Source organism: Lepidochelys kempii, chromosome 3, assembly GCF_965140285.1.
Source record: "Lepidochelys kempii isolate rLepKem1 chromosome 3, rLepKem1.hap1, whole genome shotgun sequence".
Lineage (NCBI taxonomy): Eukaryota > Metazoa > Chordata > Testudines > Cheloniidae > Lepidochelys > Lepidochelys kempii.
In genome coordinates, this window is record NC_136382.1 from 3,573,046 (window position 1) to 3,600,988 (window position 27,943).

General features: G+C 48.0%; 1 protein-coding gene across 5 annotated transcripts; it reads right to left on the reverse strand.

The window, feature by feature from the left end:
- Positions 1-1,186: 1,186 nt before the first annotated feature.
- On the reverse strand, positions 1,187-24,606 carry LOC140908430 (interferon-induced very large GTPase 1). Of its 5 annotated transcripts, XM_073335501.2 has the most exons (4): positions 24,436-24,606; positions 20,585-20,959; positions 10,890-11,043; positions 1,187-10,513 (listed from the first exon to the last, which is right to left on the reverse strand). In XM_073335501.2, the coding sequence occupies exon 4, from the start codon at positions 10,509-10,511 to the stop codon at positions 3,183-3,185; it is 7,329 nt and encodes a 2,442-aa protein (XP_073191602.2). In that variant the 5' UTR covers positions 10,512-10,513; positions 10,890-11,043; positions 20,585-20,959; positions 24,436-24,606; the 3' UTR covers positions 1,187-3,182. The 5 variants fall into 5 exon arrangements, with proteins under 5 accessions (XP_073191602.2, XP_073191601.2, XP_073191604.2 ...); XM_073335500.2 differs by lacking the exon at positions 20,585-20,959; XM_073335503.2 differs by lacking the exons at positions 20,585-20,959; positions 24,436-24,606 and adding an exon at positions 20,037-20,567.
- Between the last annotated feature and the right edge of the window lie 3,337 nt (positions 24,607-27,943).

The window sequence follows — 27,943 nt, forward strand, 5'->3', positions numbered from 1 at the left end:
TCTGTCTGCTATTACTTGGAACCACTTAAATCCTACTTTCTGTATTTATTAAAATCACTTTTTACTTATTAATTAACCCAGAGTATGTATTAATACCTGGGGCCGGGGGGGCAAACAGCTGTTCATATCTCTCTATCAGTGTTATAGAGGGTGAACAATTTATGAGTTTACACTGTATAAGCTTTATATAGGGTAAAACAGATTTATTTGGGGTTTGGACCCCATTGGGAGTTGGGCAACTGAGTGTTAAAGACAGGAACACTTCTTAAGCTGCTTTCAATTAAGCCTACAGTTGTTAGGGGACGTGGTTCAGACCTGGGTCTGGGTTTGCAGCAGGCTAGCGGGTCTGACTCAAACCAGGCAGGGCACTGAAGTCCCAAGCTGGGAGGGCAGGGAAAGCAGGGACAGAAGTAGTCTTGGCACATCAGTTGGCAGCTCCAAGGGGGTTTCTGTGATCCAACCCATCACAGGTTCCTCCAGCACTTGCACCAGGAAATTGTCCCCTACACTTTCCAAAAAGTTTCCCAGGGGATGTTTCATAAAAGCTAAACATATGTTCTTTTCCTCTGGAGACACGTCTTTACATTCAAATGTTACTGTCAGACCCGTCAACAGCAGGAAAGGCTGAGCTCTGGAAACATCCTGATCCCTGTGCTAGTTGCCTCTCAGGAAGAAAGTCCTTTTATCTGGCCTGCTCCTTCTGTCTGGCGGTTGGGGAAGATACAAAGAGCTGAGCTGGGATGCTGAGAGAGGTCCACATGAGGGCTAGGATGAGATTTTTTTTGTTTCAAAGTCTCTTTTTAACCCCCTCTAATCCTCCCAAGAGTTTATCCCCTCATTATTTTGTCCACCAATTAGTCCTAATAGCTGCTATACCATTTGGGAGCCATTAATTTCCAGTTTCATATTATCTTGTTTACCACACATAATCTCAGTATAGTCCTTGTACCATATCAGTTGGCCTTTTTTATTTTTTGGGACTAATCCAGTTTCTCTCTGGTTTTCTTGCACTTATTGATAACATTCATTATTGAAAACAACTTTACCTACTTTTTATGATTAATTTTCAAGCAGGCAAAAAGTTATAGTTTAGTGTATCATCTTATGAACCGTCACATGCCTTTTACATTTGAGATTACAATTGAGGTAGTTTTAGGCTCAATAATCACAACAGGCCCCACTCTAATAATACCATAAAATCACTTTATTATCAAAATTTGCATCTTTCAGGTTCTGTAGGATTTAATTTGCTTTATTTTCCATGAGGACAGCTCAGCCATGTTCCAGGACGTCAGAAAGAAGCTCTCAATGCTGTTGAAGAAGAGTTAAGTGAATTATTCCACCAGCTCCAATAGAAATAATCACTCTTCCACTGTCTATAGTGCAGTCTTTTTTTAATTTAAATTGAATGTAGTGATTTGGTATCACGCTCCAATGGGTTCAGCTCCTGTTGCTCCAATTTCAAGCTCAACGGAGTGAAAAATCACCAAATTTTTCTCAAATGTGGAGTCTCCAGGAACACACCAAGACCAAGGATAGTGACCACGAACACAATCATAAGTACAAAGTCTTATCTGTACTGCAAATTTAATTGAAGCAATAATTAAAATTACAATTACCCATTGTGATGGACTCGGACCAGAAGGATATAAGAGAGTGATGGGAGGCAGGTATATCAGCCTCAGGATGAGCAGGTCCCTGCTCCCTGGATAGCCAAACAAAGGCTACTCCTGGTCAATTAACGCACCTGATGCCAATTAACCAGTTAAAGCCGTTAGGCTAATGGAGACAGCTGGAACCAATCAAGATCTCACTCATACTGCTTAAAAGCTCTTCTTCCAGTTCCCTCAAGGGAGCCCCAGTGAAAGGAGCTAGAGAAGAGGAAGCGTTGCTGAAGCCTGAGGTAAGGGTGAAGCTAGAAAAAGGGGACCACGGGGAAGTGGCCCAAGGAATCAAAGCAGCTCCAGTGGTGAAGGGGAAGCCGCCAACCACTGCTATCATTAGGGTCCCTGGACTGGAACCCGGAGTAGAGGGTGGGCCCGGGTTTCCTCCCCCCCCATGCTCTATGGAGACCCTCTTGAGAGGGGAAGCAGGCCTCGGTCCAGGCAGGAGGCTGAACTGCGCCGACTAGCTCAAAAGGAGCAACAGAGGCTGTGGGGTATCCCCCCTTCCCACCTCCCATACTGGCTTGTGATAAAGTAGTTCGGGAGGTGTGACCCTTGCCACTACACTGAGAAAGGGAGGTCACATTGAGGGCCTTAGCAAGCTTCGGAGGCCACTGAATCTGCCCGGAAGCACATGACCCACCAATGCAGGCTCAGAGCTTTGTCACACCATGTCTATACAAATCATACAGAAACCCATGCAATAACTTCTACAGACATACTCACATCCTCAAAGATATTCTAGGGTCTGATGGATCTCTCAACAGACAATCATTGATAGAGGGATGGTTCCTGCTGGGGTTTCCCTTGGGGTCTTCCCACTTTTACCCAACCAAGGAATCTCTTTTATATTGTAGTTCTGACCACACCTAACACCTTATGCATATGCATGAAGGTTTCAGCCCTCTTTTCCTTATCTGTACTTCCACACCCCATGAATATTGGGGTGCCCCATTTTTCAAAGGCTGTTTCTTAGTTCTCCTTATTCTCATTTGCATCTTCGCATAACATGTGTCTATGGCAACTTGTGGTCAGGACAGGACTTTCCATGATGTTACAATCAGGGATCTCGTGGTCTTGGACAATACATTGCTGTCAGTTGCTGTTTTTCCGTGACATGACCTATTGGCACATCTTTTACAGTAATCTTGTGACCTTACTGGCATGGAGTTACCTGTAGGTCACCCACTCCTGCCAAGCATTCCTAAGCCTATGGCCTAGTCTAGCTAAGCTAAAATCTTACAGGCCTCAGTCTGTCGGCCTTCCATACCAGCCAGGCTTCACCTACATGTCTAATACACACACAACACTCCTAAATACTGGTTAATCTTACACCGTCTATAACCCTACAATTTAAATCTACTATGCATACATTAATTATAGAAAAAATAGCATATAAATTATCCATTACACTAAATAACACAATAATAAATGGCTGATAAAATAAACTAATTGGCTACAATAACAAAGTCTGGTACATTAATGTCCCCTTTTTATATAGGGGATGCTATACTAATGTTACAGCTGTTTCAGCTCAGAGATTACGGTCTTCTTTTCAATCTGGCCCCACTCTGGAGGGATTGCTCCTTTGCCCTCAAATTTTGCACAATAATCTTGTTCCAGTATTGACCTGAAATGGGACACGAACCATTTCCAGTAAGACTGTGCTGAGTTGTCTGCTGTGATGCTCCAATTGGCATAAGCAGGTCCTGCTTGTCTATAATTTTTATATGGAATTTGATTCTTTTCACAAAGCACCATGAAGTAGTCACTTGCCACAAGACTAGAGCAGATCTCAATGACAAGCTGGTCTGTTCCATACCACTGGGTACCATTCAGGGCCTGAGGACGATGGAAATGAACACTGTGGTCTCCGTCATGACCAGGTATTGTGTTTATGCAAAGAGCCTTGCAAAAGGGACACTGCTCCCAGCACCCACAGAGCTGTTTGAATAGTATTTTATGAGGCTTCACTTTAAGTGGCTCCATATCAACCACAGCAAATTCCTGTTTCAGGTTTTCTAGGACCGGGGGAAAAGATTTACTCATTGCCTCTTTCAGAAACTCTATGTCCTTTATTTCCTGATGTTCAATGCTTTTCAGATCACTTCTGGGAAGGTCTAAGTAATCTCCAAGTCTGCTGCAAAATTCATCCAGCCACAAGGATACGTTGCCATATTTATCTTTGACAACCCTAGTCGAGTCATGAATAGCTGAAAGAACAAGAGTCTGGAAAGAATCAAGGGAAATATTTAAGAAATTCTTCAGTCTTGGATTTTTCTTGTCTAAACAATAATCATCAACGCATTTCTTGATAAAACTCTCTAAGAAGTCCCGTGGGAAATGAATGTATTGTCTGTACTTCTCAAAGTTTTCCTCCTCTGCCAGGGTTATCAGAATGCTGGTTTCCAGTTTGGATCTATTGCCATTGAAGGCTGAATAGTTAGACCTCATCTCATTGACTATGTCAATGGCAGTCTTGTCATAGACTGCTTGGCGGAGAGCTGCAGAAAGCTTGGTGCATAAGAAATCAGCAAATGTTGTGATGGAGGTTGCTCCTTGGCAGGAAATTTGAAAACATTTAAAGAAATTGTCTCTTTTATTTCCAAGGTAGACGGTTGGATCATTTGAATTCTTAAATGCTCTGTGCATGTCTGCAAACCGTTCTGCTGCCATTTTGCACAGATACAGGGATAACTCTATTTTGTACTCATTATTAAATGTGTATTTTGAGGTTTTGGCTGCAGAGTCCACCTCTCTTCTTATTTCATTCAATATTTCGTGAATGTAACTTTGATTATAATCCATTCTCTGCTGCTCCTTCATATCAATGTTCATCTTAACAAGCTCTATGATGTGAACTGTAACCTGCTCTATGTTCTTTATATCACAGTTATCCAAAGTCTTATGGAAGATGCCTAGTGTTTTCTTCAGGACAATATGCTTGGAAATATCGACAGAAAAACTATTTTTGCAGGAGGAACTTTTAATTTTCTCTGCTATATTGGGTTCCTGTTTAAAATGCTGCAGAAGAATGTTTTCTACATCCATGCTAATGTCAGGTTCCTCAGCAGAAGGGGCATCTGAAGATACTTCATAGACCCATCGTTTCCAAAGGCCATCAAAGTTTTCTTCCAATGCTGCTTCACTTAGTTCCTCGCCTTTTAATCTCAGAGCCAACTCTTTGCTTCTTTTGAATAGCTCATTTTCATATTCTGACTTCTTTTCAACAAGTTTGCTTTGGTTCTTCTTCAGTTTGATAAGTTCTTCAGACTTCCTCTTAGTTTCATCAATCAGTGACTCTTTCAGATCATTCAGTTTATTTTCAGTACTTGCTTTCCACTGAATTAATATTTCACTGTTTTGATCCTCAGTGAAGAATCTTTCTGTGTCATTCATGATGGCATGATATTTTTCTTTAACTTCTTCTTCAAGGTTTCTCCTGGTGACATGCTGAATTTCTCTCTTCTTAATTCGATTGTTCAGTTTTGTTTGCAGCTCTAGCATGTGACTTCTCAGCTGCCAGGTCCATTGGTTAAACATTGTTTCTAACTGGTTGTACGCTGCAATCTCCAGCGTGTTCTTGAAGCTGAAAACAAAGTTCTCATTTAATAAAGCCTTCCACAAATCACCAATTCGGACTCTTAACTCTGACAGCCTTAAAACACTGCCCTTGGATTCCTTTGTGGCAGCCATGAGAATCTTGCTCTTTAGTTCCTGCACATTTTGGCTGTAGCTGGGATTCGGAGGTGCCATTGGTGGGTCTCCTTCCCAGAGGTGAGCGAAGTAATGAATGTGGGTGTTCACATCAAATCGGATAACGTCACTAAAGCGGTTTACATCACAGAACTCTTGCTGGGCTGCAGTAATTGTCATTTCATCTAACTTTTGTTGGAGGCGTCTTTGTCCTTCCATATTCTGTTCTTTTGCAGTTATTTCTCCAACGTTTTGGTGTACAAACAAACAGCTTGGGGAGAGCTTTACTTGCTTCATCCTCAGAAATGCCTGGACAGCGATCTGCAGGACATCTTGCATTTCTGAAGGGTTTTCACCAAAAATATTGATCAGAGTCATGTTGCCAAGACCAATGACAAAGGTGGCTAGCTCGTTATCATGATTGAGTGTTGATTTACTGGTTAGTTCCATGGCCCGAAGCCCTTCAGTATCAACGACTAGGATATAATCAATGTGCAGACTTCGTTGGAGATTCTCATCCACTTTAATTAGCTGCATGAATGCTCCCCTGGTGCATCTCCCTGCACTGACACTAAACTGAAGACCAAACATGGCATTTAGCAATGTTGACTTCCCAGTACTCTGGATGCCAAGCACTGAAAGGACAAACACCTTTTTGTCTCCTAACTTCTCAGTCAACTTGTCAAAAACTGCTCTCACCCATTTCAGTGGCACGTAGGAAGCATCACCATCCATCAGCTCAATGGGATACCCTGAAGCCATCAGGTCAGCTGCAATTTGTGGAAGTTCAAGAAAATGTTGATCTTCTTGAGGCAAAGTACCAAGAGCTTCATAAATCTGAGCAACCTCTCTCAAAATATGTTCAAGGCCAATCGTAGAAGCAGTTATCTCAGCTGAGACGGTTTCCAAGTTACTTTTCAATACATTTTCTGAGTCACCATTTTCTCCTGGGTCTGTTTCTTCCAGCAGTTGTGACCACAGGATATGATATTTTTGGCGAAGTTCTGCAAGGCGGTCAGAGCTCAAGTCATCCATAAATACTTTCAACCACTGCAGGAAATATTTTTTGGTGGTCTCTGAATGGGACTGGAGAATTTCCAGCACCGACCTCATTAAATCATTGAGGGAGGATGCTCTCCTTATCTGATCATGTCGTATAGCATGTTTCTCTGATTCAATTTGGCTCCGGTGCTGTTCAATGCTTCTCTTCCTTTTATCGTGTACACGGGTAAGTTCCTTATCTTTCTTACACCACTTGTGCCATAATTCTCCTTGAAGAGGCAATAGCTTCTCCTTCATGCCCAGTAAGTTATTCTCCTTGAAGAGGGCCATCACTGTCTGTGCCATTAACTTGGCTTGCTTACACTCTTCTTTGTCTTCATCAATGAGAAAACCATGCTGGTGAGCAATTTCTACACAGGTTTCAAGACTACAAGTGAGGTTCGAACCAGCCAATAAATCTTTGATTGTTGTTGACAGTTCATCAATTAATTCTGCTTCATTTCTGTTCTTCATGCCTATTTTTATGTTTAGATTGGATTTACCTGCCGCAATGTTTTCTTTTTCAGTAAAAAGACATACAAAAGGCTTTGGAGATTTCAGGAAATCACTTACAATTTGCTTGCCTATTTTGTTCTCATCAGAAGTTGTAAAGAGAACCACATTTATAGAAGCTATCTCCTGTAAAAATCTGACTTGTTGCTCATGCTCTCTTGCATCCCCATGAAGATTAGTGAATGCGATGCAACTGTCAAATCTGTCGTCATCCTTTCCACCTGGGCAGTACCAGGAGATTTCTACAACACCGTTCATCAGGAGACAATCTTTGCTGCTGCCTCTACAATCACGATGGAAAAAAATGTCATGCTTGTGCTTACTCAGCAGAGCATTCAGGATCTTAGACTTTGAAGAATGAGGTGAATTACCAATCCGTGTGAAGGACACCACAGGTGTATCTGCTTGATAAATCAGTTTATTTTTATAATTTTTAATGCTAGCCTCCTCTCCTGATTTCTCAACATGTTGCCAACTCTTTTTAACTTGTGTAAGGGACCAAAGAGGGAATTCTATTTGTGAAGTACAAGGATTGGGCACCAGAAGTGGGAGTGCAAACTGGCAGAAAGCGAGCTTTGTTGAAAGATATTGTCTCATGAAATCATCTGCACAATTAAAAATTGCCATCTGGACGTCCATTGGGTGCACGTGTGTCTGCCTTGGTGTAACAGACTCATTAGTTCCCTCATCGTCATTTAAAAAGTCCTCGTAGATATCTGAGGTTGCCTCTGAGGATTCGTTCACCTCGCTTGACGTGTTCAAGGCACTTGTTCGTTCTTGTTTTGTTTTACAGTCATCTTTGCAAACCAGATACCGTACCCGATAGTCCAGCATCAACAGTTTTTGCAAAAAATGAAATGGCAGTTCACTCTCAGTGCTAGGCTGGCTGTCATGTAAAGAGGTCTTGTCAATCACATGGAAATCTGCCATCCCCATTTTCCTTGGATAGTAGTTTTCAAGTCCAAGTCGTTTGATCAAATTGAGAAAGTCTTGAGTTTTGAATCCTTCAGATATTTTACCATCATTTGGTGGCGCTTGGGGCTGTGGCTTTGGTAGGGTTATCTGCTTAGCCCTTTGACAGACATTCTTTAGTTCTTTTTTTATATCCTGTTTGTGCAGATTGCTACTGGAAGGTTCATATTCTCCTTTTACAAGGGTATTTAGGTCTCTTTCCAGGGCATTCCAGTCATCACATGCATTAGGCTTCATAAAGACATTAGCTACATCACCTGACAACAAGTGTCCCAGGTGACACTTCATAAAAGTAAAACGTTTGTTCTTCTCCTCTGGAGACACATCTTTGAATTCAGCTGCTGTCACTGTAAGACCTGTCAATAAGAGGAAAGCCTGAGCTCTGGAAACATCCTGACCCCTAAGCGTCAAATATCCCTCATGTGCCTTTTGCATTTCCTTTAACATGAAGTTAATTTCTGGGCACCCGAGGAGATACTGAAAAGTGTGACTGTCCACCCGGTATCCTGCGCTGGCTGCAATGGAGAGCAATAACAGCTCTATGTCTATCTGCTCTCGGCCCTGTAGAGCCTTCTGCAAGGAACCCAAAGCTAAGCTCACATCCAAGCTGGCCTTTACTTTTGCTTCCTCCACTGCTGCTGCAGAGGACATAGGGTCATAAGTAACTTTCTGTATGTAATTCTTCATTTCCTGTAGGACTTGAATGAAATCAACAAATTCAGAAACACGGATAGATTTTTGCTGCTTTTCTTCAGCATGAAAGATCCACTGCATAATGGAGGAAGATTTGGGGAAATTCTTAACTGAATAGACATGAGGGTCCAGAAGGCAGCGCAGCAGAGATCTGATGTATTCAGTATTTTGTGCAGGTAAATCTTTGCACAGTGAAACTGTGTTTTCCAGGAAATCTTGAAGCACCTTATCCGACAGGCAAACGTCAATCCAGGTCCTGCTGTGTTTTGTTTTTTCATGTAGCTTCTGTTTAAAATTGAGCAGAGTCACCAGCTGTTCTTCATCCCCAGTGACTTCCCAGGTCTTCATTTCCTCTAAAAACAATTTGGCCTCATCCACTGCACTGACTAACTCCTCCCCAACCAATGTACTTGCACTTAGCTTTGTTAGGGCTTCATAGGCCCTTGTGAGGCTGCTGCTCATTTGATAAACATCTTTAAAGTCTTGTCTGTGATTGGACAGGATTACCTCCCACACTGGAATCAGCTGAGAGCCTCTGTCAATGACACTCCAGGTTTTGTTACTAGTCATAAGCCCAGATTTCCATGCTGTGAGTGAATCCACTCCAGGTGGGCCTCCTGTCTTGGTCACAAACAGCTGAATCTCTGTTTGGATTTGTTTTCTGTCTGTGCCCTGAAATGAGGCTTCAGAACCTGATTTTGATGCGGTAACACCAGGTGCAACGCTCCAACCGAAGCCTCTATAGCTGCCCCCAACATAATTGCTGAGTTCATCAGATGTTCGTTTCTTCATCTCGTCCAGCTGCTCTGCCCGGAATCCCTCAGAAGACGCTTTCCACCAGAATATCCCACCCAAGTGAAGCGGACCCTGGTTTACGTGAGACCCGAATCGGTTGAAGAAACTCCCGCCCCTGCTCTTCAGCATGTTGAGCTTGTCCGGCTCTGGGGTGTGACTCAAAAGCTGCTCGATCTCTTTTAACTCTTGCAGTGCTGCACTGGAAAGTCGAAGCTGAGCCTTGGGGAAGTAGCCTGAGGCCAGTGGGATGTAGTTGTACTTGGTGGTGCAAATGTAGGTGTGTTCTGAGCGGGATCTGTGGGTTTGTTCGGACCCTGAAGAGCTGCTGTAATCTGTGCTGGTTTCAGCACTAAACCCCCCAAACCCACCTTTGGCTGCAACGCTAATGCTGAAGCCCAGATTTTCCATGGTCCTGGTGAATGAGGACTCTGCTTCGGCAGATGAAAACTCCTTTTTCTCAAACAACGGTCCTTGCTCTGGACCAAAGAGCTTGAACCCTTCTGGGATGTCTATGAGCTGCTCTCGCTTCTCCACCATCTCTGCAAGCTTGTTGGTTTTGTAAATGCCCTGCAGGGCCAGCCCTCCTGATGCCCATCTCAGAAGGTCCTTGTCAGGGAGATTCTCACTCTGGGACACCGTCTCCTTCAGGAGGTCTAACTGTTTGTGCACATTCTCTATCACTTCCTTCAAACACTTCTCAGGTGGTGCCCAGTACTGTGGGGCTATGTCCATAACTTGCCGCAGCTCCTCCTCTTTCTTTCTCACAGCTTCCTCAGAGCGGCTCCTGCCTTTCTCCTGCATTTCTTTTAGCTCCTTCAGTGCTGACTTAGCCTGCTCCTGCCGCCTCTTTAGCATCTCCAAGCGCTGCTCCTGCAGCTGTGTCATTGTTGCCTTGCTGTCTGTCTTAAGTAGTTCTTGGAGGGCCTGCTTTTCCCATGTGTGCTGTACGTCTAACTTTCGGAAGTCTTCATATCGCAGGTGTTTCAAGGCTTGGATAGAGGTAACTCCAAGTTGTTTGTGCAGTTTAGGCAGCCAGTACTCTGCACTCAGACCCACTGATTCCAGTCTCTTGGCTAGTCCATCCTTTGCAGGATCTCCCTGCACTGAATTCTTGGGTTTTTCCTTTCCCGTAGACATGGCTGTGAAATGGAGTAGAAAAATAATATCACACTTCCATGAAGCTGTCTCTCCTTCCCTACCTCTACCTGCTCCATTCCCAGCCTTATGCAATATATAATGGGCTACACTGTGGTGCTTAGCCACAGCCAGGGTGGATAAGAAATTATGAGTTTTAAAAAATAAAATAAAATTAAGGATTTTTGTGTTTAATTTAAATATATATTTTTCTTTTTAAAAATAAACCTATTTTAAATTATCAAAATATATTTTAAGGCTTAAACTTACTATGATGTATTAAAATCATTTAAACACAATTAATATTAAGCAGTACATTTGTTGGCTAATTTTTAAAGAAAGGTCAAACCACTGAATGGCTGGAAGTCATTATCTAAGCACCTGGAACCAGAGTTTGCCAAAGGACTAAACCAGCTTTTGACAGCAGTAGCCTCTTCTGCAGGTGCAGCGAACATTTTCTTCATCTCAGTTCATTCAAAGTTAAGAAACTAACTGGGAATTGATGAAGCAGGAACTCTTGTTTTTCTCTTCCAATCTATGAATAAAAGTTAAGTGTGAGAGAATGAGATCTACTAGTTCTAAAACCCTGAAGATTGGGATGAACAGAAACAATCTTTCAATTTACTACCCACAGATAATGCTTCCTTTAATAAATCTGTCAGTTTTAAATATGAAATATGTTTTAATAAATGTTTTTCTTATATTCAGCACATTTAAGGTAGTTTTATTTAACTAATAAGAACAAAACTTTAAATGCACTTTTTGCACATTTTCACATGAATTCCAATTTCCATTAAAACAGAGCTTGACACAAATCATAAGTAAAAAATTAAACATAATTTCAGAAATAAGAAATTCATCATTCACCATTTTCCTAATATAATAAAGAAATGTAAAAATTAAGAATCCAAATAAATGTATGTTAGGCTACGTAATTATTTAAATAAATTTGTATAGATATAGTGTATCCTCCTGGTTAGCAAAAAGTACCACCAAATTTAGTGTGAAGGCTCTAATTCATTGCAAATCAACATGTTTTTCATAGTTAGCAACCACTGAGACTCAACATTTCTTTACATAAGTATCTAAAGGTACAAATGCAAAGCAAGATTAAAATTATTTAAATCAATAACTCCTGCTTGCTGATTTAAATCAGGATTAAAATCAGTTATTTAAATGGCTTTGATTTAAATCAGTGCACCCTGGCTACAGCGCTGGGTAGGGTGTGATGTGGTGCTGTTGAGGTGCTCTGGGAGGCGTTGTGTCAGGGGTAGGAAAACATAGTATGTGATCATGTAATTAAAGGCTGTACCATTAAGGCTGCGTGGCAACCTTATTTCTGGCATTTCCTACCTTCTGAGTGCTTAACTTGGCAACCGTAGTAATGTTCTTTTAACATAGGTTGTGTGTGTGCACGCAAGTCATTTCCTAAGTTTTTTTTAAAAATGTTTTTCAACGGCAATTCCATCATCTGGCATCATATTGACGACCACATGGGTCATCAGCAGGGTCAGAACCTTTAGAGCCGCCGCACAGACCTCTGCCACTTGAGGTAACTGAGTAACTGATAGCAGTAGCAGGTTGTTACCCAGTCTCCTTGCCCACCAAGTCCTAGTCTCACCTCTCCAGATTCCTGAACTTGGGCCTGTAGCCTAAACATTTATCCCTCTCACTCTCTGCTCCTGCAGCTGCCCCCGCACTTTCCCTCCTGATCTGATCCTAAACCCAGCCCCCACCCAACATTTATCCCCCAACCTGCTTCTGAACCCCACCCTCACCTTTAGCCCCACTAAGCTGCTTCCAAACCTGCTCCCTCCCCCTTAGCCCTGCTGACCAGCCCCTACCCAAGGCCTCTATCCTAAGCCTTGACAGCTGGCTCATGGACACAAGACCCACCTCCCATACCCTAGCTCTTTCAGCTGCTGCTTGTTCCCACCATTTAGCCCTTCCAGCCTGCACCAGGATCTCCAGCACCTCACCCTTAGCCCTGGAACCCTTTCCTGACACTTTAATCTCCCCAGGCTGCTCCTGAACCCACCCCCCATCTGTTCCTGAATCCTGCCTGCCCCCAACACCCTACCTGCCTGCCCAGCACCTGCCCCCTTAACACCACCAGTCCTGCTCCTGGGTCCATGCCTGGCTTTGCTCTGCTGAGCTCATGTAAGCACTGATTTCTACACTGAATCCCTGAGGGGATGATCCATTAATAGAGAATCTCTATATCCTAGTGAAGATGAAAGGATGGAAAATGATAAAATACAGGCAGGGTCTGATCAGAAACAGTCAAATGAAAAAGAGTCCCATTCAATTACATGGTGTAGTGGCAGACAGCTAAAAGGGGACAAGTTTTTAAAGTGCTTATATACCAATGCTAGAAGTCTAAGTAATAAAATGGGTGAACTAGAAAGCCTTGTATTCAATGAGGATATTGATATAATAGGCATCACAGAAACTTGGTGGAATGAGGATAATCAATGGGACACAGTAATACCAGGGGACAAAATCTATCGGAAGGACAGAACAGGTCGTGCTGGTGGGGGAGTGGCTCTATATGTGAAAGAAAGCGTAGAATCAAATGAAGTAAAAATCGTAAATGAACCAAACTTTACCATAGAATCTCTCTGGATAGAAATTCAGTGCTCTAATAATAAGACTATAGCAGTGGGGAGATATTACCCACCACCTGACCAGGATGGTGATAGTGACTGTGAAATGCTCGGGGAGATTAGAGAGGCTATTAAAATAAAAAAACTCAATAATAATAATCATGGGGGATTTCAATTATTTCCATATGGACGGGGTACATGTCACCTCAGGACGGGATGCAGAGATAAAGTTTCTTGATACCTTAAATGACTGTTTCTTGAAGCAGCTGGTCCTGGAACCCACCAGAGGATTTAGTCCTAAGTAGAGCACAGGATCTGGTCCAAGAAGTGAATATAGCTGGACCGCTTGATAATAGTGACCATAATATAATTAAATTTAATATCCCTGCAGCAGGAAAAACACCGCAGCGGCCCAGTGCTGCAGCATTTAATTTCAGAAAGGGGAATTACACAAAAATGAGGTTATTTAAATAGAAATTAAAGGTACAGCGCCAAAAGTGAAATCTCTGCAAGCTGCGTGGAAACTTTTTAAAGACACCATAATAGAAGCTCAACATAAATGTATACCCCAAATTAAAAAACACAGTAAGAGAACTGAAAAAGAGCCACCGTGGTTAAACAACAAAGTAAAAGAAGCAGTGAGAGGCAAAAAGGCATCCTTTAAAAAGTGTTAGTTAAATCCTAGTGAGGAAAATAGAAAGGAGTGTAAACACTGGCAAATGAAATGTAAAAATACAATTAGGAAGGCCAAAAAAGAATTTGAGGAACAGCTGGCCAAAGGCTCAAAATGTAATAGCAAATTTTTTTTAAGTACATCAGAAGCAGGAAGCCTGCTAAACAACCAGTGGGGCCACTGGACGATCGAGGTGCGAAAGGAGCACTCAAGGACGATAAGGCCATTGCGGAGAAACTAAATGAATTCGTTGCATCGGTCTTCACAGCTGAGGATGTGAGGGAGATTCCCAAACCTGAGCCATTCTTTTTATGTGACAGATCTGAGGAACTGTCCCAGATTGAGGTATCATTAGAGGAGATTCTGGAACAAGTCGGTAAACTAAAGAGTAATAAGTCACCAGGACCAGATGGGATTCACCCAAGAGTTCTGAAGGAACTCAAATGTGAAATTGCAGAACTACTAACTATAGTCTCTAACCTATCATTTAAATCAGCTTCTGCACCAGATGACTGGAGGATAGTTAATGTGACGCCAGTTTTTAAAAAGAGCTCCAGAGGTGATCCCAGCAATTACAGGCCTGTAACCCTGACTTCAGTACTGGGCAAACTGGTTGAAACTATAATAAAGAACAATATTGTCAGACACATAGATGAACATAATTTGTTGAGGAAGAGCCAACATAGTTTTAGTAAAGGGAAATCACGCCTCACCAATCTACTAGAATTCTTTGAGGGGGTCAACAAGCATATGGACCAAGGGATACAGTGGATACAGTGTACTTAGATGTTCAGAAAGCCTTTGACAAGGTCCCTCACCAAAGGCTCTTACACAAAGTAAGCTGCCACGGGATAAGAGGGAAGGTGCTCTCATGGATTGGTAACTGGTTGAAAGATAGGAAACAAAGGGTAGGTATAAATGGTCAGTTTTCAGAATGGAGAGAGGTAAATAGTGGTGTCCCCCAGGGGTCTTTGTTCTGGGACCAGTCCTATTCAACATGTTCATAAATGATCTGGAAAAAGGGCTAAACAGTGATGTGGCAAAATTTGCAGATGATACAAAATAACTAAAGATAGTTAAGTCCCAGGCAGACTGCGAAGAGCTACAAAAGGATCTCTCAAAGCTAGGCGACTAGGCAATAAAATGGCAGATGAAATTTAATGTTGATAAATGCAAAATAATGCACATTGGAAATCCCAGCTATACGTATAAAATGATGGGGTCTAAATGAGCTGTTACCACTCAAGAAAGAGATCTTGGAGTCATTGTGGATAGTTCTCTGAAAACATCCACTCAATGTGCAGCGGCAGTCAAAAAAGCTAACAGAATGCTGGGAATAATTAAGAAAGTGATAGATAATAGGACAGAAAATATCATGTTGTCTCTATATAAATCCATGGTACGCCCACGCCTTGAATACTCTGTGCAGATGTGGTCGCCCCATCTCAAAAAAGAGATATTGGAATTGGAAAAGGTTCAGAAAAGGGCAACAAAAATGATTAGGGGTCTGGAATGGCTTCCGTATGAGGAGAGATTAATAAGACTGGGACTTTTCAGCTTGGAAAAGAGACGGCTAACAGGAGATATGATTGAGGTCTCTAAAATCACGACTGATATAGAGAAAGTAGATAAGGAAGTGTTGTTTACTACTTCTCATAACACAAGAACTAGGGGTCACCAAATGAAATTAATAGGCAGCAGGTTTAAAACAAACAAAAGAAAGTATTTCTTCACACAGTCAACCTGTGGAACTCCTTGCCAGTGGATGTTTTGTAGGCCAAGACCATAACAGGGTTCAAGAAAGAACTAGATAAATTCATGGAGGATAGGTCCATCAATGGCTATTAGCCAGGATAGGCAGGGATGGTGTCCCAAGCCTGTTTGCCAGAAGCTGGGAACAGGCGACAGGGGATGGATCACTTGATGATTCCCTGTTCTGTTCATTCCCTCTGGGGCACCTGGCACTGGCCACAGTCAGAAGACAGGATACTGGGCTAGATGGACCTTTGGTCTGACCCAGTAGGGCTGTTCTTATGAACAGCTATTTTCTCACACCTAAACTGCAGCAGAAAGGTCCAGGGCTCCCTGCTTTGCCTGCAGAACCCAGCAGAGAATTCTGTGATGGATTAGCAAAGCAGGGGACTACAACTCCTGTCAGCGCCCTCCCCACGGCACATCCCCTTCTTGCTGGCCAGGGAAGGGGAAGGTCCTGGACCATGGATTGACCAGGCTCTCTTTGGAAGCGGTGGCTGCATGACAAGCCAGAGGCTGCAGAGAAGCCGAAGCAGCAGCCACATGGCAAGCAGGGAGCTGGAGAGAAGTTGAATTCAGAGGGGAATCCTCAGGACCCATATACCGAGCCCTGTGTGGGACAGGCTGTGTGTGTTGGTCGTCACAGCTGGGTGCAGGGCTCCACGGGACTTATGGGGCAGCAGCAGTGGGTGGGCAGGGAGCCTGTGCAGAGGGGCCCCAGTGAGAGACACTGACTGAATCTAGCCTGGAAGCCTGCAAGCTCCTACTTGCTGGACAGGAGGCTGGATGGGAGAAGGCCCCCCCAGGCACTAGGCCTAAGGAGCCCTGACTTTCTGGACGGCCCCAGGGACCCAAACAGGAACCGCTGGAACTGGAACTGTTGAAGGCTCTGTATCTAGGGTACCTGCAACCTTCCCCTTTCCTGCCAGCCCCAGTAAAACACCCTTTCCCTGAGCCATGTGTCTGAGTGGCTCCTGGGACCCACCAGGGCTAGCGCCTACACGGCCTAGCTGCGTATGGGGCTTACCGCTGAGTCCCGGTACACCAGGCATGGTACTGGCCCCTCAGGGTTTGGGGTACTGAGCAGTCCCAATAAATACTGTACGTTAGAAAAAGGGCCAGGGACAAACGAGACTCCCAAAGGGACAAACAAGACTCAGTCGGAAACACCCCCCCCCGCCTCAGGGAAAATCACCAGCATTCAAGGACTGCACCTTCCTTCTCCAACACCTCACAGCTCCCTGCTCTGCTGCCACACCCGGCTCTTTCTCTTTACACAAAATAACTTTTTCTTTCACTCGGCCTATTGCTTCCTGGGCACACAGTTGCTATCTCAGCTGGCTCCTGCTTTTATAGAAACCACCCCCACTGTCCACTGAGCTTCCATGTGTAACATTAACTGTTTCCCACAGCCCAGCATGCCATTCAGCCCAAACATATGGACGCTGGACATTTCGGCAGGGGTGAGGTTGGAGGAAGGGGCTACAGTTTGCTCCTAAGCCCCGTCCGCACATGAAGCCAAAAACAAGATGCCACATGCTGTAGACTGTGGAAACCTGCATAATAGGATCATCCCTTTTCGTTCTGACCTGCTTTGATCAGAAGAACTAGTGAACGATGCAGACATCTATGTTGCTGTCATTAGGTCTCAGAGTTAACTTTCCACTGATGAATGGGGCAGTTCATGCCTGTCAGAGATACAGTTTCAAGCTGTCTCCAGCCTCGGGGAGATATCGCTGCATTGGTTACACTGGGTCACATTTTAAAGTGTTTTTTTCCCAGCCATGTAAGTTAGAGCAGCGGTTCTCAACCTGTGGTCTGCGGACCCCTGGGGATCAGCAGACTGTGTCTAAGCCCTGGTCTACACTAGGAGTTGAGGTTGAATTTAGCGGTGTTAAATCGATTTAACCCTGCACCCGTCCACACGACAAAGCCCTTTTTTTTTACTTAAAGGGCTCTTAAAATCGATTTCCTTACTCCACCCCCGACAAGGAGATTAGTGCTGAAATCGCCTTGCCAGGTCGAATTTGGGGTACTGTGGATGCAATTAGACGGTATTGGCCTCCGGGAACTATCCCAGAGTGCTCCATTGTGACCGCTCTGGACAGCACTCTCAACTCAGATGCACTGGCCAGGTAGACAGAAAAAGGCCCGCAAACTTTTGAATTTCAATTTCCTGTTTGGCCAGCGTGGCAAGCTGCATGTGAGTGCAGAGCTCATCAGCAGAGGTGACCATGATGGAGTCCCAGAATTGCAAAAGAGCTCCAGCATGGACCGAATAGGAGGTACGGGATCTGATCGCTGTTTGGGGAGAGGAATCCATGCTATCAGAACTCCGTTCCAGTTTTCGAAATGCCAAAACGTTTGTCAATCTCCCAGGGCATGAAGGACAGAGGCCATAACAGGGACCCGAAGCAGTGCCACATGAAACTTAAGGAGCTGAGGCAAGCCTACCAGAAAACCAGAGAGGGAAACGGCCGCTCTGGGTCAGAGCCCCAAACATGCAGCTTCTATGATGAGCTGCATGCCATTTTAGGGGGTTCAGCCACCACTACCCCAGCCGTGTTGTTTGACTCCTTCAATGGAGATGGAAGCAACATGGAAGCAGGTTTTGGGGACGAAAGAGATGACGATGAGGATGATGATGAGGTTGTAGATAGCTCACAGCAAGAAAGCGGAGAAACAGGTTTTCCCGACAGCCAGAAACTGTTTCTCACCCTGGACCTGGAGCCAGTACCCCCCGAACCCACCCAAGGCTGCCTCCCAGACCGCCAGGCAGAGAAGAGACCTCTGGTGAGCGTACCTTTTAAAATAGTATACATGGTTTAAAAGCAAGCACGTTTAATGATTAATTTGCCCTGGCATTTGCGGCTCTCCTGGATGTACTCCAAAAGCCTTTGCAAAAAGTTTCTGGGAGGGCAGCCTTATTCCATCCACCATGGTAGGACACTTTACCACTCCAGGCCAGTAGCACGTACTCGGGAATCATTGCAGAACAAAGCATTGCAGCGTATGTTTGCTGGCGTTCGAACAACATCCGTTCTTTATCTCTGTGTTATAAAGTCCCTTCCTGCAGCTTTTGAAACAGACCAGAGTTCCTGAAGATGCGAGCGTCATGTACCTTTCCCGGCCATCCCACGCTGATGTTGGTGAAACGTCCCTTGTGATCCACCAGAGCTTGCAGCACTATCGAAAAGTACCCCTTGCGGTTTATGTACTCGCCGGCTTGGTGCTCCGGTGCCAAGATAGGGATATGGGTTCCGTCTATGGCCACACCACAGTTAGGGAATCCCATTGCTGCAAAGCCATCCACTATGACCTGCACATTTCCCAGGGTCACTACCCTTGATATCAGCAGATCTTTGATTGCGTGGGCTACTTGCAACCCAGCAGCCCCCACGGTAGATTTGCCCACTCCAAATTGATTCCCGACTGACCGGCAGCTGTCTGGAGTTGCCAGTTTCCACAGGGTTATTGCTACTCGCTTCTCAACTGTGAGGGCTGCTCTCATCTTGGTATTTATGCGCTTCAGGGCAGGGGAAAGCAAGTCACAAAGTTCCATGAAAGTGCCCTTACGCATGCGAAAGTTTCGCAGCCACTGGGAATCGTCCCAGACCTGCAACTCTATGTGGTCCCATCAGTCTGTGCTTGTTTCCCGGGCCCAGAATCGGGGTTCCACCGCATGAACCTGCCCCATTAGCACCATGATGCCCGCATTGCCAGGGCCCGTGCTTTGAGAGAAGTCTGTGTCCATGTCCTCATCACTCTCGTCACCGCGCTGATGTCGCCTACTCGCCCGGTATCGCTCTGCCAGGTTCTGGAGTTGCATATACTGCTGGATAATGCGCGTGGTGTTTAATGTGCTCCTAACTGCCAAAATGATCTGAGCGGGCTCCATGCTTGCCGTGCTATGGCGTCTGCACAGAAAAAAGGAGCGGAACGATTGTCTGCCGTTGCTCTGACAGAGAGAGGGGCGACTGACGACATGGCTTACAGGGTTGGCTTACAGGGAATTAAAATCAACAAAGGGGGTGGCTTTACATCAAGGAGAAACAAAAACAACTGTCACACAGAATGCCCCCCTCAAGGATTGAGCTCAACCCCCTGGGTTTAGCAGGCCAATGCTCAACCCACTAAGCTATCCCTCCCTCTGGTATCTCAGGCAGGACTGAATTAAAGTTTTCAAGGTGCCCCTGACAGACTTCACCAAAATGATTGTCGGCCGTTAATTTCACGGAGGGAGGGAGAGACGGGGGAGCAAATGAATACAAAACAAATCTGCTCTATTTCTTGTTTTGATCCACTCCATCTATCTTTTACATCTTTGGCTGGCAGAAGATGGTGCAGTAGGACTGCAAGCCATCCACATCTCCTGCCTGCTCACCATAAGATGGTACAATAGGACTGCCTGCAGGACTAAAGAGAATGACCGGGTCGAGTCACTCCTATGTTAGTCCCTGCACCCATGTCTGCCCAGGCGTTCCTGACCGACCTTACCGCAGCGGCCAGGAGCACCTCGGACACGATGACGATGGTTTTCGGGCCTATTGCACTGTCTGCTGCCACAAGGCAATGGGTTGCTGCTGCTGTGTAGCAATGCAGTACCGCGTCTGCCAGCACCCAGGAGACATACGGTGACGGTTTGCTGAGCGGGCTCCATGCTTGCCGTGATATGGCGTCTGCACAGGTAACTCAGGAAAAAAGGCACGAAACGATTGTCTGCCCTTGCTTTCACGGAGGGAGGGAGGGAGGGGGGCCTGAGGACATGTACCCAGAACCACCCACAACAATGTTTTTTGCCCCATCAGGCATTGGGATCTCAACCCAGAATTCCAATGGGCGGCGGAGACTGCGGGAACTGTGGGATAGCTACCCACAGTGCAGCACTCCGGAAGTCGACGCGAGCCTTGGTACTGTGGAAGCGCTCCGCCGAGTTAATGCACTTAGAGCATTTTGTGTGGGGACACACACAATCGACTATATAAAAACGATTTCTAAAAAACCAACTTCTATAAATTCGACCTAATTTCGTAGTGTAGACATACCCTAAGGTGTCCGCGAAAGACTTGGACCTAACACTGACTGAACAGAATTCAATTCTATATACAGACAATAGATGTCCAGAGGGGTCCACGCCTCCATTTGACATTTTTTAGGGGTCTGCAAATGAAAACAGATTGCGAAGCTCAGAGTGAGAGGCAGAATTTTGCTTTAAATTAAAACTTTGATTCTGGAGCACGAGATGTAGAAAACCCCCGGCTACGTGTTGGGGGCGGAGCGAAAGCTGCATCTGCCTGTTCGCGTCGGGCACGTGCTGAGTTTTGAGTGCATCATTGTGCAGCCCAAATCTCCTCTCCAAGGGGCGCCCTTTGAACGGCAAACGGATTTTCTGGTCCAAAGCCAAAGGAGGGAGGGTTGCCCTAAGAGGAGAGAAGAGCCAACGCTGAACCACGCTTTACCATGTGCACTTTGCCTGGCAAAGACGAGAGCAAATGCTTATTCCGTTAAAAGATGCCACTCTCCCCGCTCCCCACAGGGCGACCGGTGCATTAATTAGCGGGCTGCAGGATGGAGGTGCCAGCCTCAGGCCCGGCTCTCCCCACCCCAGAACCATGGGGTTGTTCCTTCAGCCCTGGGTTACCCGGCGGCATTTCCAGAGCTGTGGGGAGAGGCTGAGGCAGCCCCAGAGGGTGAAAACCGGAGGTGGAGGGTAAGTGGTGCCGAGGGCCTGAGCCTGCCCCGCTGGCAGGGGAGAATCTCACTGGGCGGGACCCATCCCCCCTGTAGCTGCAGCCTTTGTCCGAGCAGGGAACTACCTGCAAACGGACTTGGAGAGTTACAAGTTCACTGGCAGCCGCCGATTATCGGGGACACGTTGTCCTATGAAACCAGGGGCAGCGGGTTTGTGCCATTTTTGGTGGTGCCCAGAACGGGTCCAAGTCCCACCCTTACACTCCTCACACGCACCTGCCTATGGCTCTGGGAGGGGGTTTGGGGTGCGGTCTCTGGGACAGAGTTTAGGTGCTGGGTGCAGGCTCTGGGCTGGGGCAGGGGGTTGGGGTGCAGGACGAGATGTGGGGTGCGGGAGAGAGTTTGGGTGCTGGGTGTGGGCTCTGGGCTGGGGCAGGGGGTTGGGGTGCAGGAGGAGATGTGGGGTGCGGGAGAGAGTTTGGGTGCTTGGTGTGGGCTCTGGGCTGGGATTTGGGGTGCGGGGGGTGCGGCGTGCTGGGTGTGGGAGGGGGTTGGGGAGCAGGGTGCAGGCTCTGGGCTGGGACAGAAGGTTGGGGTGTGGGACGGGGTGCGGGGCATGGGGCTGTGGACGAGGAGTTTGGGGTGCAGCAGGCAGGCTGCCCTGGGGCTGGGGTGGGGGGCCAAAGAGGAGGACTCCCCCCAGCCCTCTCCCTGCCGGCAGCAGCGAGCTCTGGGGGGGGCTCTCCCCAGCCCCCCCAGCATGACACTTACCCAGGTCCCCTCAGGCTGCTGCTTAGCAGGTCCAGCCAGGGTGGGGGCTGCCATGTGCCTCCTCCCCCCTCCCTCCGCAGTCGCCGCAGCCTGCCGGCTGCACCGATCCCGTGTAGCTGGCGAGGGAGCTGCAGGGGGCAGCCGCCCACTGCCCAGGTCAGGCACGCGGGGGCAGTAGATGGGGCCAGGGGAGAGACCCGGCCCCAAACTTTGGTGGAGCCGGGCCCCCCGGGCCCTGAATTTGCTGGAGCCCGGCACCACAGGCCCATATAACTCGCTGCCCCTGGGTGCAGCCAGCTAGGGACACAGACACTTTTCCATTTGCTAAAGCTACTAATTTTGTTTCCTATGTAGCTGTTGGGCCCAATGCAGCCTGGGGTAAATGGACGTGGCTGGGCCACGCTCAGCAAGGCTATAAATGGAGGGGAAGGTGACAGGTTGGGTGGCTGCTGGTCAGAAACCAGGTGTAAATGGTATGGAATTAGTGCAATTTGCATTGATCTGGCACCCAGTGCATGTGCACAAGGCCTCCACGCCCACTCCTGGTGTAACTCCACCGACACCGATGGGCTACTAGGATCTTAGCGATGCCTTTGGCCCTCAAAATGCAAGACAAACGCTGACAATAGGTCTGAGACCCATTCAATGAACCCTCCTGTGTCCCTGGGGGGACCTCGCTCCAGCCGCTGAGAGGACAGGAATACAAAGACTCTACGTTGTACTGGGCAAAATCCTGGTTCCATGGAAACCAGGGGCAAAGACCCCACCCAGCTGCCCCTGAACCCAGGGCCCCACCTTTATCCCCAACCTGCCTGCGAACCCACAGCTCCCATATTAACTCCCCACAACCTGCTCCTGAACCTGGGGCCCCATATTGATCCCACTTGACCTGCCTGAACTGGGACCCCTCCTTTAACCCCCCCAACCTGCTCCTGAATCTGCCCCCCATGTTTATCTCCCCACCTGCTCCTGAGGCCTCCCCACCCTGCTCCAGACCTACCTCTTGGCCCTTAGCCCCACTAACCTGCTCGCAGCTCTGCTCCCACCCCCCCAGCTCTGCCAGCCAGCTGCTGGATGCATTTTCTGCCGGTCAGCCCATGATCTCAGGCAGGAGCCGTGAGGTGTATGGGCCTGTGGTTCCGGGCTCCAGCAAATTCAGCTCCCCCAGAGCTTGCTGTTGCCAGTGGGGAGAGGGCTGGGGGGAGTCCTCCTCTCTGGCCCCCCCACCCCAGCCCTGAGGCAGCCTGCCTGCTGCACCCCAAAGTCCTCATCCCTAGCCCAGCCCCAAGCCCCGTACCCCCTGCCGCACCCCAACCCTCTGTCCCAGCCCAGAGCCCACACCTAGCACCCAAACCCCCTCCCGCACCCAGCACCCCAAAACCCCTGCCGTACCCCCAACTCCCTGTCCCAGCCCAGAGCCTGCACCCAAAACCCCCTCCCAGAGCCCACACCCCGCACCCACTCCTGCACCCCAACCCCCTGCCCCAGCCTGCACCCCAAACCCCCGCCTGCACCCAAACTTCCTCCCAGAGCCTGCAGTCCGCACCCCCCCGCACCAACCCAGAGCCTGCACCCCCTCACACCCAAACTTCCTCCCAGAGCCTGCACCCCAAATCCCCTCCTGCACCCAACTTCCTCCCAGAGCCTGCAGCCCGCACCCCCTCCTGCACCAGCCCAGAGCCAGCACCCCTCTCACACCCAAACTTCCTCCCAGAGCCTGCACCCCAAATCCCCTCCTGCACCCAACTTCCTCCCAGAGCCTGCAGTCCGCACCCCCCCGCACCAACCCAGAGCCTGCACCCTCTCACACCCAAACTTCCTCCCAGAGCCTGCACCCCAAATCCCCTCCTGCACCCAACTTCCTCCCAGAGCCTGCAGCCCGCACCCCCTCCTGCACCAGCCCAGAGCCAGCACCCCTCTCACACCCAAACTTCCTCCCAAAGCCTGCACCCCAAATCCCCTCCCACACCCAAACTCCCTGCCAGAGCCTTAGGCAGGGTCGGGGGGACTTGGATCCGTTCTGGGCATCACCAAAAATGATACAGACCTGCCTCCCCTGATCTCAGGGCCATCCCCCCCAGCCCGGCCCTAGCACCTTTCCCCAACACTTTACTCCTCCCACCCAGTCTGCTCCTGAGCCCTGACCGCCCCTCACCCTCCCAGCCTGCCCCAGCGTCCGTCCTGCTCCCAGGGCCTGCTCCTGGGCCCATGCCTGCCTGTGCTCCGCTGAGCTCCTGTGAGCACCGATTTCTTTATTGACTCTGACTAGCCTTGTTCTCAGGCCTAAACTGCAGCAGAAAGGCCACGGGACCCCTCCCCAGCCCCATTAACCCAGCAGAGAATACCTGAGAGAAAGAGCAGGGGGCAAACAAGAACCCCATAGGCACAGGCATGAGAACCTTCCCCCTCCCTCCCCATCCCCAGGGGAAAATACCTGCATTAGAAGACTGCACCCTCTTTCTCCAGGGCTTTGCATCTGCCTCCTCCCTCCCGCTCGCTTTCCACAGTGCAGCTTGTTCACTTTCACTTTCTCTCTGACTGCAGTTGCTTCTAACTTCAGTTGGCTTCTGCTTTCCTAGAAACTGCACCCATTCTCCATGTAAGCAGAATCAGGATGAGCTCCACCCTGACATCTGGTGGTGAGGTCTGGCAAGTTGTGGAAAAGAATTTCAGGGGCTGATCTCATTTGCATAGGCACACCCACCCCGCCTAGAATGAGGCCATAGCTGCCCAAATGGTTACTTTGGCTGCTGTGGGATCCCCAGTGTCTCTGTTACTGGGGCAGGAAGAATAAATTGTTATTACCCTGATTATGGGAATCAAGGACAGTGGAACTGTACTTGGCCTTTTGTTATGATGGAGGGACTCGCCATGAACTAAGTAGCACTCGCTAGGCAAGGGACATGGGTTCCAAAGCTCTGTGAATTGAGGTTGGGGTTAGATATTAATATTTTGTGGTATGTTCCCTTGGTGAGGCCCTTGCATGCTGATTGCACTGCCTCTCTCCACTGTGGAATATCAGAGCTAATTTTGATTCCCTTAGGAGTCTGGTTACAGGCTGCTGAGCTGAATTCACCTTGGGCTAATGGTGTACCAGCCCTGAGGCTCCCCTAGTACAAGCTGAAATCACAAAGGAGCTGAAATCACTGAGTGTTGTGTTAAGCAGCGGGGGAGCCTGAAGCTATATGGTAGAGCCGTTTGTAGCACGTGGAGCGGCTGGCGGAGCAGTTTGTGGGACAGCGAGCGGAGCAGCCAGCAGTGTTGGACCATGTAAGGTGCCCCTTAACCCCCCCTCCCCTGCCCCCCAATCTCCACCCAGGTTGGGAGGTAAAACTCTGCAGGTAAACTTTTGAACTCTGGGGCTGCCCTGACCAGGGACAGAGACTTTTGGGTCATTGGACTTTTGGGACTTTGGGTGATTTGGGGTTGCTGGACTCAAGAACCAAAGGGAAAAGGACGTGCCCCAATTTGCTTGGGGTGGGTTTTTTGCTCATGGGTTGTGTTATGAATCCTGTTGGTGGTGTTTCCCCAGCATAATGCCACATGGTTTCTCTCTGTTATTAAAAGACTTTTGCTACACTCAGACTCTGTGCTTGCGAGAGGGGAAGTATCGCCTCCTGGAGGAGCCCAGCGGGGGTGGTATATATTTGTCCCAGGTCACTGGGTGGGGGCTCGAGCCGGTTTTACTTTGTGTTATTGTAATGGAACCCCTAGATATTGAACCCGGCCCTTGTTGCGGCCAACTCTGACAGGCAGAAGGGTTACATTTTAAACTGTACCCATTCTCCATAAGGGCTGAGATTTCCTGTAGGGAGTCAGCTGGTTTCTGCAAGCCTGCATGCAACTCAATTCAAATACATAGACACTTTAGTGCTGGAGATTTCGGTAGGGGGTTAGCTTAAGTGGGGCTACGGTTCGCTCCTAAACCCCATCCACACAGAATGCCAAAATGAGATGCCACTTGCTGTAGACTGCGGAGACCTTCATAATAGGTTCATCCCGTTTCTTTCTAACCTGCTTTGATCAGCAGAAATAGTCAACAATACAGACATTTACAACATTGTCATTAGGTTTCAGAGTCAACATTTCATTCAGATAAATGTGGCAGTTCATGTCTGAGGGAGATACAGTTTCAAGCTGTCTGAAAGCTCCGGGAGACCTCCTGCACTGCTTACATTGGGCCACTTTTAAAGGGGGTGGATTTTATTTTGGGAGGTGGGTTGTTTTGTTTTTTCTGGGGAGGGGGGCGGGAAGGTTGCAACCGTGTGAGTTAGAGACTTAATTTTGTTTTGAATTGGAACTTTAGATTCTAGAGCACAAGCTGCAGCCAGGATAGGAAAATCCAGGATATACGTAGGGAGCAGAGCTTAAACCCGCACCTGCATATTTATGCTTGGCACATTCTGACATTGCAGCGTCTCACTGTGCAATCTACATCGTCTGTGAACATGGACGGAAGAGCATCTCTCCGATACAAAGGCAGTGGCAGGAGGCCTTACCTTAGCACGAGAGAAGAGCTAGCTCCGAACCAAACTTTCCCACCTTCAGTTTGTCTGACAAAGACTCGAGTCAGAGCAAAAGATGATTCTGCTAACAATGTCATTCTCCCCTCTCACCGCAGAGGGACAGCTTTACCCTGGGCATTAATTAGCCAGCTGGCATTGATAGAGATGCCCCTTCAGCCATGGCTCTCCCCCTCCCAGAGCCAGGGGGCTTTTCCCTTCAGCCATTGGTTACCACCCTGATGGGGTTCCTAGAGCGGCTGGCGGCTGCTCACGCAGCCCAGGAGGAAGACAGACGGATGGACGTGGAGAGCTTGTGGGGTCCAGGCCTTGAGCCTGCCCATTGCCAGGGGTGAATTTCATGCAGACGGAACCTCTGACCTCACAGCCGCAGCCATTTCGCTATCCAGGAATTATCTGCAAACAGACCTTCACTTTGACGAGTTTATTGGCAGCAGTGGACTATCAGGGACATGTGATTCCATCTTCTCCCCAGCCCCTCCCCACCTACACTTCCCTTCTTTGTATCGACTGCTTCCAAACCTGCCCTCTGGGACAGAGGGAACATGAAACCCACTGGGGCTGCAGGTGCTTTTCCACGTTTTTTATTTGCTAAAGCTCCTAAATTTGCTTCCAGTATAGCTCTTGGGCCAAATGCAGCCTGGGGTAAATGGACGTGTCTGGGCCAGACTCAGCAAGGATATAAATGGGGGGGAAGGTTACAGGTTGGGTGGCTACTGGTCAGAAACCAGGTGTAAATGGTGCAACTTAGTGCAACTTCCATTGATCTGGCATCCAGTGGAGGTGCACAAGGCATCCACATCCACTCCTGGTGTAACTCCACTGACACTAATGGGATACTAGGATCTTAGCGATGCCTTTGGCCCTCAAAATCCAAGACAAAGGCCGACAATAGGTCTGAGACCCATTCAAAGAACCCTCCTGTGTCCCTGGGGGAACCTCGCTCCAGCCGCTGAGAGGACAGGAATACAAAGACTATACGGTAAAAGCTTTGTTATCTGGTGTATTGGGGGGGATGGGGGGTGCTGGTAAGTAAAACATTCCAGTTAACTAAGAGGGAGGGAGTTTGGGTGTGGGAGAGGGCTCAGGGCTGGGATTTGGGGTGCAGAAGGGGATGCGAGGCATGGGCTCTGGGAGGGTGTCTGGGTGCGGGAGACGGCTCAGGGCAGGGGATTGGGGCACGGGTGGGGGTGCAGGGAGCCAGATCCAGGCAGTGCTCACCTTGGGTGGGTCCCCGCAAGCAGCAACATGTCTCCGCTGCTCCTAGGTGGAGGCGTGGCTAGGTGGCTCTGCACGCTGCCTCCACCCACAGGCACCGCCCACGCAGCTTCCATTGGCCACACTTCCCGGCCAATGGGAGCTGCGGAGCCAGGGCGCAGGGCGGGGCAAGGCGGGGGCAGCACGCAGAGCTGCCTGCCG